General features: G+C 42.1%; 1 protein-coding gene across 2 annotated transcripts in view; it reads right to left on the bottom strand.

Annotated features, from left to right (window-relative positions):
- Nucleotides 1-14,068, bottom strand: part of AGPS (alkylglycerone phosphate synthase) — a 161,280-nt gene that overhangs the window by 111,139 nt on the left and 36,073 nt on the right. For both annotated transcript variants that reach the window (XM_018558082.1, XM_018558081.1), the window contains exon 2: nt 9,936-10,025. In XM_018558082.1, the coding sequence (XP_018413584.1) occupies nt 9,936-10,025 (90 nt within the window). The remainder of the gene's footprint in view (nt 1-9,935; nt 10,026-14,068) is intronic.

Below are 14,068 nucleotides of genomic sequence, written 5' to 3'. Positions count from 1 at the left end.
AAAATTACAGCCAAGTAAAATTTGCAATAAACATAAAAATAAATGGCCTCCCTTTAAATAACACCCTATGTGCATAAATCAATGTTTGTACAAGACACAATAACAGAAGGATAAACGTCCTCCAATTACCTACGAAGATGCTCCCGTCACACAACAGAACTACGTGCCGCATACAGAAGACATGAGAGGACCGGCTCTGGAAGATTTATTAAAGCAGTGTAGAAAAATAACTAGTCTGCCAAAATATTATATTACTCTCTCCCACAGACGCTATTTACTTAAGCTGTCCTACTTATGGAGGGAGCATTTTCAGCTCATTTTTCTGTTCCATGATCAACCGTATCAAATGTGTACTTGATGCCTGATGAACATTGCCTCAGCAAAGTACTTCTTCTTAGAAAAACAAATCTGCTAAGCATCTGTACTATGCTGGCCAAGTGACATAAACCGCGCGGCATCCTGTGCTAAGGTGATGCAACATGAGCAATGATGGAGAGGGTAGTAGAAAGGAGCTAGGTCAAAGAAGAATCAGAGCTGAACATTATATTAACACTAAAAGCCAAAACTTAGACATGAAAGGTAAAAACCGCTTCGGTGGCTCCACTGTCATCATCTGAATGAAACCCGAGCCCGTGGAGCCCAGAATAAGGTGTCATAACACAGTGAGCCTGCTGCCTGCCATGCCCCGAGCTGCCTTCAAGCATCCTCTATCAGTACAATTATTGACTCTGCCTGGGAAAAGTGCAGAAAGTGTAGTCCGCAGCCATATTGCAGCAGCAACAATGGCAGAGCGGAGTACAGTAAAGCAGAGCAGGGGGTGGGCGTCGCCACCATCTGGCTCGTTGACTGCGCCTTGGACGGGTTACAGTCCTGCTGCCACCGGTCCCTGAACCGGGAACTTCTTCCGTAGCCGGGACTTGTCCACAGCCCCCCAGGTTCTCACAACCACAGGAACTGAGCCAGCACGGAACTGCATGTCCTGGGTGTCAGGCAATTCAATTCTAGCATTTCTGGACTCAATCATGAAACGCAATACAAAAATACCTGGTACTTCCCAGTATGGGGGAACGTGCAACTTCCTTCTTTTCCTCCCCTGTGACGGTGCTGGTTTTGGCGACTGGCCACTCCCGGAACTATCACAAGAGGCAGAGAGAGTCCCAAGTCCTGTGTAAGTTACCACTTCACCCCTAAACCAATCACCAACACTAAACTAATCCTTGTAAAAGTACTTCACCCCTCGCTGGAAGCAACCATTGCTTGCAGTTCCGTCCTAATAAGTGTCAGTACTGAGCTGCAGGAGGTGGCTTTCCTTAAACTCTGATGATATTGTAACTTGGGCTTGTGACTATTTTCTTTTAATGGCATTCGATGCAAGCCATGTAGGTTCATCGGGATCAAGCCATTGTGCACAGGCTGTATAAGTAGCCTGTGCTTGTCTGACTCAGACACAAGCACATCCCTCTCAAGAAGATACAGTCAAAAAGCGTCATAAAATGCATTATAACCCTTTTTTAGCAGACTGTAAGAGGGTTAGAACAATAAAGCAATCAGTCACCGGGCATATTCATTATGGAATTTTCACATCCAAAGGAAAGTGTTGAGATCTGTTGAGGTTGTCTACAATAGGAACAACTCACCTCTTCAAGTACCCCTCTTTAATAGAAGGAGGCAAGGCCAGGCTGTCTGAGGAAGTATACAAGATTGTCGCGAGTCGGGACGTTTTTAAAAGATCCCAGATTAGTGACCTTTGGTAAGGTCCATGGAGGTTGCTCTATTTTAACATCTGAGCACTGTATCAATAAGCATAGAAATGGTATTCATCCGTTTGGATTGAAAGAACACCAGCAGACAGGGCATCCTCCGGTGCCAAACCATCAGAATTAGACATGGCACCATCCTCCTCTTCCTCATCAGAAGGTACAAAGGGAGAATGAGGAAGGTCATGGGGAGAACGAGGAAGATCATGGGGGGGGAGGGAGGGAGACAGAGAAAGGTCATAGAGAGGAAGGGAAACAGAGGAAGGTCATCAGGAGGGGCTCACTTAAAGCTCCTGCGGTTTGAGGCCTCCAAAAGGGCAGATATTTTTCCCATAAACGTAACAATGAATGTATCAAAATCATCCTGGGATTTGCATTCAGGGATCGCTGTACTGTGAGAGTCCTGTGTGCAGACATATAAGTAGCAAAGAAGCAGCCAATCAGTGCATGGTGAGAGGAAAAAAAAATGGCACACGCATGCACAGTACAGCCAAGTAGGAAGAATGCAGCAGACATCCAAGGCAGCACAGGCACACAAAAAAAAGGCAGAAAATTTCAAATGAAAAACGATGCCAGACTGTCCTCCACCGCTAGCTGCAACCGAAGGAGTAACAGTCAGCACTCCTTAGTTAATAGCAAAAGGATCAGAGCACAACAGCTCACTGGGTCCCCGGGTTGGGCAGAAGCCCTGGGTTACCTAGCAACTTGCGTTCCTCCCATGTAATTTAATAATATTTTCAATAGACAAACCTTATCCAGATCTTTGCCCTCTCAGTGGGCTCACCTTCTATGGGGTCTTTAAGGACAGTGCCACAATGGCCGATAGACCACAGTCTTGGACCTGTATAGCACCCTGTGGCTAACTCAGCACTATGTGTGTCCAAAGCAACATTACAGACCGCCCCGCCTCTTCCTCTTGCGGGGTCCAGGTACAGCACCGGAAGGCTCAATCGATGAGTTAACCAATCCGGAAAACTGCAAAAGGGGTTGCCACAGTGTCAATGTAGCAGCTAGGAAATAATTGTTTTTGTTGACAGCCATATGTGACGAAGCCTTTCCTTCCTAAGCTTGCTGCTAAAAAAAAGGTTACTCCTTTATCATTAGCAGCCCAGCGATTTCAGTACTGTACTAGGGAAAGCTGCAACCATGTAGTCACTTCTATTGCAGAGGATGCCATTCATTTAACTTTTAGCTCTGTGAAGGCTTCTGGGGGAAGTAGTTCCCAGTTTACCATATTATGAAGCTGGCCATACACATTAAAGCCAATTGTACAAACTCCTAAAGCTAAAATATTACCTATATAGGTGTCTACCCTAAAGAAGAACTCCAGGCAGAAAGTTGTATTAACCCCTGCAGTTGGGCTACCCCTGCACTGCAAGGGTTAACTGCTCATTTCTGCCTAGGGACAAACAAACAAAAATTTCACTCACCCGATCCAGCAGTGCTCCTTCCAGCCTGTATCCTCCTCCTCTGCAGCGATGGGATGTTCCTCTGCATCCTCACATCCAATACACTGGACGTATTGGACGTGATGACTCAAGGACTCCTAGACCGCTGCAGTGGAGGGGGAGAGACACTCAAGGGACCAATCTAAGCCGGCCGGCTTGGAAACTCAGGTGAGTATAACTCATACTATTTATTTTTTTGGTACCCCTACGTCTCCTGTCCCCCCTTTTACCTTGGATATCGTATGTAATGTGATTGTCTTAATGTATGCTTACTGTATTGTATGTGTGTTTTTTGTTATATTTTGAAAATCTTTAATAAACATTTAATATGAAAAAGAAGTGGCCCCCGGTTTGGTCTTCTGTGGCTGTAGCCCATCTGCTTCAAGGTTCAATGTGTTGTGTGTTCAGAGATGCTCTTCTGCATACCTCGGATGTAACGTGTGGTTATTTGAGGTACTATTGCCTTTCTACCAGCTTTAACCAGTCTGCCCATTCTCCTCTGACCTCTGGCATCAACAAGGTATTCTTGCCCGGAGAGCTGCCACTCCCTGGGATATTTTCTCTTTTCCATCACCTTGTTGAATCACTGCCATGAAGAATGAAAGCAGTTCTAAAGACAAAAGGGGTCCAACCCAGAACGGGCAAGGTGTACCTAATAAAGTGGCCGGTGAGTGTATATCAGTAGAGGAGCAATAGTTAAGAAATGAAGTGTTATATATATATATTTATTTTAGCTTAAAATGGTCTTACAGGTGCGTTCCAGGCATTTTTGATGCATTCCAGACCAGACAAAATAGGACCAGCAGTATTTTTCTGGCCTGGAATGGACTGTGCTGGTGTGAGCAGAGGCCAGAATTAGCATAGGGATACATTGGGATGCATTTTGGATCCGGAAACAGTCTGGTCTGGAGGTAATCTGGATGTGGTGTGATGGGCCCCAAGTCCCTTCCTCAATAAATAGGGTCCTGTCCCATTACACTACACAGGCAATGCGTAAACTGTATGTAAATTTCACATTGATGGACTTGCTTTCATTTATATTAATAAAATAAAAAGATAAATCGAGCACAGGTTATGCTGCTATTCCAAACTATTGCCTGAAAGAAAAAGAAAAAAAAGTACCTTCCATTTTAAATATTTACTGGAAAGCTAGCAGGCCTGGACTAGACATTGTACAAGGCCTTCCTCTGAACACGTTTAAATCAGTGCTCTTTTATGATCTGTTAGAGACAGCATATTCCACATTATCTGTGTATACCTCCCTTGTAAACAGTGCACGGCCCTCTGTGACATGGCTGTTAAACACCCGGCTCCCTTACAAGCCTTGGCCTTGATTTAAACCCTCCAGTTTTGCCTACGTACTTATTAATTAATGAGGACACAATAATACAACATCAACCGCGCAGAGCCAGCTCCCGCCTGCCAAGATATACAGTGCCTCGCTCCTGACTGTGTCTATTGTCTGTGGCTCCCAGGGATGCCTGGGTGGTTGGGCTGGACAGAAAGAATATTGTCTGGGGTTTATCTGCTGAGCGCCAGGCACTTTTGCAGGCAAGGAACAGATGTGTGTTATTTATTGGGTGGTTCAGGAATTGAGCAGCCAGAGGTAAACACTGGAAAATTCTGCTACCACCAGGCTAAGGAGTGTGGAGCTGTGCAAGGAGAATCAGAGCACCCTAACCATCTTTCATCCGGAGCTGGTGATAAGGCTGACCAATGGAAAGGAAGGCATGCCTGATAATGGACAGCCCTATACAGCTGCTGGCTTGTATATCCTGCCTGCACAATGCGGAGGAATCACATACTCTACGTTCCTTTCTTTAAAATTAGACTCTGTAATACATTCCAAAAGTACAATTTGTTGTGTAGCTAAGACACCAATGTCTGGCACGCAATGCAAAGAACCAAACAAACCCGACAAGGATTTATACCGCAGCCCTCCAGGTGGTGAGGAACTACAACTTCCAGCACACTCTAATACAGCCTTTCTCAACCAGTGTACCGTGGCACCCCGAGGTGCCTTCTGGCTTCCTCAGGGGCGCTTCAAAATCTTGCGATCTATGACTCGGATGTGAAGGGAGAATTGGGAATGTGAAGAGGACTTTTGCGTGGGGTTCCCCATTCAAATCCATTACATTTTAGACTGGGGTGCCTCGAGATCTTTCAAAAGAAGATCCATGTAAGGGTTAAGCGCTAGTTCTCATCTAGGGTCTAAAATAACAAAGATATACTCACCCGAACCTCGTCCTGCCTCTCTCCCCCTTCGCTCCGGCGGTCTTGGGTCCAGTGAGTCATCACGTCATATGCAGTGAGGGGAATTTATCAAAACTGGAGCAGACAAAATCTGGAGCAGCTGTGCATGGCAACCAATCAGCTTCTATCTTTCATTTTCAAATCTTAACTGACCAAACTGAGAGAAGCCGATTGGTTGCCCTGCACAGCTGCTCCAGATTTTGTCTGCTCTGGTTTTGATCAATTCCCCCGTGTATTAGACGTGAGGACGCCAAGGGACATTCCATCGCCGGAATGGAGGGAGTTAGAGGCTGCAGGGACCGGTCTAGCAGCTAAGTGGGACCAAAGTTTGGGTGAGTATATCTTTGTTATTTTAAACCTTACACGAAAACAAGCGCTTAACCCTTGCAGGGGCAGCCCCACTGTAAAGGTTGTTTTATTCTGCCTGGGAGTTCTTCTTTAAGGAGAAGTGCTCCTTTAACAAAAAATGAAAGAACAATTTCAGGAAATGTAAAAATTCTGCTTGTTTTGGTTTAGTGGCAATAAAGAAAATATACGCGTCTAATGCTTGGTCCTGCTGGGATGCTAGACCGGTCCCTGCAGGGCTCTCATGGTCTAAGAACCCGTGGCATCATCACATCAAATGCAGCAGCATAAGACGTAAGAACGCTGTGGGACATTCCACAGCCAGAGCGGAGGGAGAGAGAGGCGAGCGCTGCAGGAACGAGGATCAGGAGAGAATATTCTTCCTTATTCTGGCCCCTAGGGAAAAACGAGCACCATGCTGGAAAGGTTTTTCATCTAGTTTTTCTGGGAGGGTCATCCCTTCACTCCCTCTGCAATAATTCTTCTCTCTTCAGATTCATGGATGTGTCCTGATGAAGATTGGGCCGATACTCTCTATGGCCGTTTCTTGTGCTCAGCTCAGTGTATGTGCCAAACTGGGATAGAGAAAGGACCCAAAATGCTGCTGGCCCAATGGCATGAGATTCAAACTTGTTATGACTGCAGCCTTACGGGCAGATATGGTACAGAGAGGGACCATCGCTATCCGCTCATTCTCTGCAGGTTTACGGCCCATCCATACATAGCCGGCCATAGCACTGCGCCACATACTTCTCTCTGCTCATTACAGCAGATAGTTCTGTGATTGCAGAGCAGGTCATGTGATCTGGCTCCCCTCTTATTCACTTTTGTTGCTCCTTGCTGGCTTTGGGCACCCAAAAGGCACGTTTGCAAAGCACGGTTTTGTTTTTTTGTATAAATGTGCCATTTGTTTTTTATTTATTTTTTAAATGGCTATACTGCTGCTTGTGAAATGGACCTCTATGGTTTCAGTACACAGAAAATGTGCAGATGGGAATGAGCCCTATCTGCACTAAAATGATGAAGGAAAACAGGATACGGGCAAGTTGGCAAGACGAGCTCAGCTTTATTAACAAAAGAGAAGGTATGTGTCATTCCTCAAACAGATTTAAGGAATAAAAATCCAATTAAAAAAGGGAAGGAGATTAAAAAAAACGAAATAAATTTAAAAAAATGGAGTCACACGTACACACACGCATACATACATACATACATACACATACACTTTTTTTCAATATATATAGACCTGCTATCGGCTGCAGACTCAAGTACCTTTGAAATCATTTGTACAATGCTTCCCAATCCAAAACAGAAGGATGTATTTAAGTAATGACGATATAGATTTCATTTCTTTGTCTTACCATTTGACCATACCACCTACATGTGGTAGCAGAAGGTAAATGCACATAAAAGCATCCTTAGCTACTGATTACTTAGGTGTGGCCCATTTCCTATGGATCAATACAATAATCTAGAAGGAGAATAGTGGCTTTCAGAAAGTATAAATGCTTTCAAAAAACAAAAATCTGCTTAAAAGTGTATGCATGTGCTTTAAAATTTAACCGTGCATAATACACACACAAAAGTAGCCACAATAAAAAAATGAGACAGATATATACACACACACTATATATATATTTATATTATGTGTGTAACAACCTGTTTTCTCTACCTCAGCAGTGTAGACGTGCCTGTAAACATAGGGAGTAGGGATGAGCAAACTGATTAACTGGAATTGATTTCACCCTCGGCAAAAATTAGCACAAGCGGAAACTCTTAAATTTTGCTCATTGAGCTGGTGAAATTGGTTAAAAAAAAAAATTGTAGTGTGTGTATTTTAGTAGTTTAGTATATTTAAATGTACGTTTCTATTTAAATGTACATACATACATACACATATATATATATATATATATATATACACACACACATACATATATACACACATACACACACACATACACACTCCGCAGTGTAAAAATGCTGTCCGTGAAATAAAAGCAAATGAAAAATACCAAATAAAAAAGGGAAAGAGGAAAAGAAACGTACATTTAAATATACTAAACTACTAAAATACACACACTACAATTTTTTTTTTAACCAATTTCACCAGCTCAATGAGCAAAATTAAGAGTTTCCGCTTCTGCAAATTTTGGCCGAGGGTGAAATCAATTCCAGTTAATCAGTTTGCTCATCCCTACTCCCTATGTTTACAGGCACGTCTACACTGCTGAGGTAGAGAAAACAGGTTGTTAGTTCCAGTGAGTCCGAGGTATAAGAGTAAAGCAGAAAGGAGAATAAAACTGCACAGCACCAACCAAAAATATTGGTGATTAAATTCTATACGGATGCAGCGGGACACAGGAGCTTTCAATTCTTTATGCACTGCGAATATATGAGGTAGAAACACTAGAACCATTCTTGTATGTTAATAACCAAGTCACTAAATTTAAAAAAAAAAAACTATTTTGTGGATTTTGTTGAACTGCAACACGACAGACTTATATGAACAAAAACAGAAATCTAGTATAAAAAATAAAATAAAGGCTCCTAATGACACAGCAGTGTAAGTGGCAGTTCTCGTTTCTTTCCTCATGGCCGAGAACCTGAAAACAATTTCACAAGCTTTTTTTTTTTTCTTATTCCATCCCCCCCTCCCCCCCAACAGAGGAATTTGTCCCTTTAAAATGTTTCCTCCCCTAGCTCATGCTCTGTTTACACATAGTTGCACCAAGCCGTAAGATGACTATGATTGGCCAACGTCTGAGGTGGGTGGTGCTGGGCATCTACAATCATTGGTCAGTGGGTGTGAACTACAAATAAACAGAGTATTACTGGATGAAGTCACGTATGACTCGCGCAGTAAATCTGCATACACACGCCTCTGCTGTTTAACCTCTTGTAGACTTCAGCTTCAGCTGCAGGCAGCATAACTGTACTCTGGCACCATCTTCAGGCAAAAAAAGTCAAATATATAAGCTGCAAGTGATTGCAACAGCTACGTATTCATATTGTGCTTCTTGACAAATAGCAACATTTGGTAAACAAAATGGATTAGTGAATTATCAAATAATCAATGATCCTGACAGAACTAAACCGATCAATTAAAATCCAACCTATATTAAGCAGTTTAACATGAAGAACACAAGAGTGCTGGTATTGTGATTGCAGAAATGTTCGTTTTAATGAAGATCGCTTTCAACAAATAAAAAAACCAAAAACACACATTATATATATATATATATTCTGTATTTTTCAGAAATACACATTTACTACATGACGCAGGATTTTGACTGCAACTTGGATTAGCTAGGGAGAAAGCAACACGTGAAGCTTGCTTTGCAGCTCAGTTTGATCTAAACCTTGGACTAAGCCATTTGATAAGGGATTTGTTGCTGTGATGACTCCTTGAATTCTGTAATTGAACAGCTATAATTTGCATCGATGAAAGTAATGCCATGTATCCAATGAGTGCCCCCCTAACATTGATGTTCAGTGTCCAATTTAGTGCAGCATTAAAACTGGTGGTCATTATGCCCCTTTTTAACATTGATGATCAGTGGGGGATGAACTGTTTACTTACCTTACTAAAGCTGCTGCAGAAGTCCTACACTCCTCCTTCCCAGCTCCCAAGGAACTATGCAAGCAGGGTCAGGCTGGATGTACCCAGTGCTACCTGTGTAAAACAGAGCATGTCACTCTTGCAATCAACATGACTTTCTTTGTTCAATCTGACTGGACCCAGGGCACCAGTCAGGAGACCCAGCACACTTGCTCCCAGTGGCAGGGTCTAGAAGTGCCTAGGACTCTACCTGCTGGCTAGTAAGAAGACTGCATAATAATATGCGATATTTCATATTTAGCTTTCTAACTAAATCTACTTTTAGATTGCTAAATGCAAGGCTGTTTCGTAGGAGGGGGAAGAAACTCAGCAAGTCTGACATTCACCAGTGTCTGCAGGTGAATCTTCCAGGTGTGTGCGCGCGTGTTTTAAATTACAGTGACCAAATCACTGACAGTGAATATTTGGTGAAAGTCACATTTACTGCTTTATAGCTACGTGAGTAATTATACACACCATGTGAAAATATATTTCTCAGATATAAAAAGTCGGCTACAACCTCAATCTTACCGTTTCCCAGTAAATTCAGCTTGCCCCTTCTTGTTAAAGGTGAATTTGGAATCATTATACCCCCATCCGTTCCACTTCAGAACCTCTTGCCTGTGTAAAAAAAAACAAAAAACTTCAGGTCATGCAGACGGTGACCGTGTCTTAATATTTAATTCATAAAAAATTTAAAAGAGACATTAACAGAAAGTATTCCCCATTAAAAATAAATCACAAGCAGTAATACATTGGACTAATCAATACTTTTATGAGGTTCCTATTGTGATTATATCAGAAAAATGCTTTTCTTTTAAAAAAAAAAAAAAATGCAAACAGAAATATATTTAAGGCAGCTCTAAGACATGAACTGGATCAGGGTAATGAGAAAATATATGGGTTCACCAGCATTAATAGAGGGGCATTCAAATCTCAATGAAAGGTATACACTGAAGGTAGCGAAAAACATATTCATAGAGCTTTAGGATAAATAAAGTAATAACTGAATTTAAATCTCCGAAAGTATCTAGAATTTATGATTTTATAGTGATTATTTTTTTAATTAAACTAAGAATATACTGCATTAATTAACAGGACAGCAGAGACTCCCTCCTGTAAGGTAAGCTGAGACTTGTGCACCGAGGTCACTAGAGCTTAGATCAACAGCTACTAGTGTAGAAGTCTGTTGGGCTCATGGAAAATGGCCTTTTGGAAAAAAAATTAAATACTCAAGATCTGCATTAACACTAAAAACAATATCAAGGAAAATGTTTTACAGTAAAAAGCTACCTAAACTAGTATATAAAATATACACACACACACATTATATATATATAGAGATATATTTATAGATATATCTCTATATATATATATAATCTCAATCATATCTATTTTGCAGAGAGCATACCATTGACTGCATAGAAATCACATGGATTAAGAAGCTCTTAACACTGCCCTATGCATGGATGCTGCAGAGATTCACCATGACTATACCCAGACACTATAAACTTCTAACACAGTAAGAACATCGATCCAGACACAGCCAGGTCCTATGATGATGCTACTTTCAATTAGGAGTGCATGCATTATTCAGCTCATTTTATAGATTATCGACATACACCATACACCATATTCTTCATTATATTGTATTGCTGTAATATAAGATCAACATAAACCTGATTTTAGTTACAAAGAAATCATTGAAAATACAGATCAGGCCAATCATTCCACAAGCAACAAAAAAATTATTTTCAAGTTCCAAGCAAGATCGCCAAGAGGTCTTTAGTAATCTTGGATCTCATCTTTAGAATAAGACTCTGCTGCTTTCTCCGCCTTGCAAAATAATTCATTGTCTTGGGAAGGAACCCATTATAAAAAAAATTTAACAAATTCTAAAAAATAAATATTATAAACTTATTTAGGTTTCAATATTTCTATTGGTTTGCAACTTATATTTATACATTGTAACAACATAGAAAAATGATATGGAGTTATATCATTAAATCAGGACGTCATTTGCACCAACCTATTTTACACTCTGTGGATGTAGTATAATATGGCATTGGGGGGGGAGGGGCAGACTGTTCACATTGATCAGTTTGATGGACATATTTGCACGTTCACAATAACTTCCTTCTCAATCATATGATATTGCAACACCTGGACATGGCCATAACATTTGTATTCTGCCACTCGCACAGATTGTACAGAATCTGGGAGGAAGTATGAATATCGTCTTCTCTGGTGTTTTAGAATAAAGTGATCCTCCACATAGATTGGGCGCCCTGTGTTCTTGCTCTCAGGTTCCCTGGTCCTTGTGGATCAGCAGCCCTCCATGTGATGTGTGTGTTCTGACAAGGAGAAGATGGCTGGCTGCTATCTGCGCTGGAAGTGGACTGAGCATTTTAAAGAATACTTGAACAATGCTTTCAATGTAAAAGGGGGTGAAAGTTCAACCAAACAGTAATGTTACGTTTTTATTTTAAGGCTTTTTTGTCTGACCGATGTCATCTACAGCGACCTCTAAAAGAGTCCGAATAAAATTCTATAAGGGCCCAATCACACATACCGCTGTGACCTGCGTTTTGATGCACCGGATTAACGCAGGTCACACAGGAAACAATTGTTTTTTATGTGTCCCATTCACACAGCAACACAGGTGTGATGGGCGGTGAAGAAAATGCAAACATGCTGATTTTATCGCAGCGCACTGGACGCCACATGGCAGCACAGCGCTCTGCACTTCTGTGCGGGGACCTGAATGGGGTGTACACACTGAACATTCCACATAAAGTTAGAGGAACTCCAGCTAGTACCAAATGTAACCCTTGAAGTGGGGCTATCCCCTCCACTCAAGCTGTGGTATGTCCCTCTGCAACCTCACATCTAAAGCAGGTGAATGGACTATATTAGACGTGATGGCGGTAGTGGGGCTTAGACCACCAGAGCCTGGGGGAGAAGAGGCTGTGCGGACCGGTCTAGCAGCCAGAAGGGGCTAAGGATCAGGCGAGTACATCTTCTTTACTCCAGCCCCCAGAAAACAAGCAGTTAAGCCTTGCAGTGCTGGATCAGCCCCACTGCAAGGGTTAATTTATGGGGGGTTTTTCTCCTATAGTAACTTTATCAAAAAACGCAAACAGTAACAGCATGCGATACAACGCACAGTACCGGAGCTGCCACAAAAACACTAGCCCAGTGGTGGCGAACCTTGGCACTCCAGCTGTTTTGGAACTACAAGTCCCATGAGGTATTGCAAGGCTCTGACAGCCACAGACATAACTCCCAGAGGCAGATGCATGTTGGGATTTGTAGTTTTGGAACCGCTGGAGTGCCAAGGTTCGCCACCACTGTACTAGCCCGTCAGCTGAAATGTAGTAGTGGGCTACTAGTGTGAATGGGTCCTTAAAGTGGGATTTGGATTTTTTGTTGCGTGTTGGACGCACAGAATTCTATTACCTAAACGCAGATAAGCTGGCCGCACCTAAATGTAAAGTAAATGGAGAGTTTTATTGACACCACTAAAAAAAATAATAACAACATGCATTCATATGCGTTAAGAAACGTCCCCTAAATGTAGTCTGTGCTTTTAGCTGCATCCAATACGCTGACTGGTGTGAAACGCAGGTCACCCAGACTCTGCCCAAGCAGTAGCCATGTTCTGACACCAGGTGGCAGTGTAATCACACAGCAATTCCTCAGGAGACAGCTGTGGCTGGATTTCCTGTTCTTTCAACACATGTTCACTGACGGGAGCATTACACATGTTGTAAATGCTTCAACTCCTGTGCGTATTACACATGTGTCCTGGAAAAGACAAATGTGCTGCTGACTGCAAAACTTGTATGACATGCACCTCGCCAATAGCTCAGCGCACACATGTGCGATTTAAATGCACTTAAGTACTTTGTAAAAGCATCATCATCATTTGCTGAGCGTTGGGCTGAACACCCCCCAGATACTGTGCCCATCCGTTCAGAAAGAATTGTAGTCTGTGCCGTTTCCACGCCTGTGAGTACATCGGATTCCCCTGAATTATGCAGATGAAAGCTATTTAGCAGGAAATACTTTACCTGGAAGGTTTTTATAGTCCCTCGTAAAGTATGAGGATACTTTAATGGTCCATTCAGCTCTATGCATGTGCACAGAGCTGTGTTTTTTGCATCATTAGGCAGGTGCGTTGTCATGCGTCAAGGTGCATTCTCTTTGACGCATACTTTTAATGTACATTGGAATTTAGAGCGGAGAGGGTTTATTTTTATTTATTACAGGTATTCATATAGCGCCAACAGTTTATGCAGCACTTTGGGTTCATACCTGTTGTCAGTGCATGTTCTACATCTTTTCATGCAATGCCATTGACTTCCTGGCCTCCCAATGTACTAAAGCACAAACAAACAAAATCAAATGGACATGTATTTCTCAAAATAGACTGCACTGCAGTGGTGAGATGGGAACAGACACTATTGTTATTATGGGAAAGCTGGACACGTGAGGTTTTTTATCACAACACTATAAATGGGTCCTACATATACAGTGCAAATACCTGATTTTACTGTCACCCTAATCAGTTATTCCCCTTTTCCTGCCTGCCTGTTATCTGCATAATTGTGAGTGGTTAGACTGCCACTAAGAACGATGGATAGATGGATAGATGGATAGAA

Source organism: Nanorana parkeri, unplaced genomic scaffold (genome assembly GCF_000935625.1).
Source record: "Nanorana parkeri isolate BGI_ZX_2015 unplaced genomic scaffold, ASM93562v1 scaffold319, whole genome shotgun sequence".
Lineage (NCBI taxonomy): Eukaryota > Metazoa > Chordata > Amphibia > Anura > Dicroglossidae > Nanorana > Nanorana parkeri.
The sequence above is the reverse complement of the archived record's forward strand: the minus strand, read 5'-3'. Positions and strand labels throughout refer to the sequence as shown.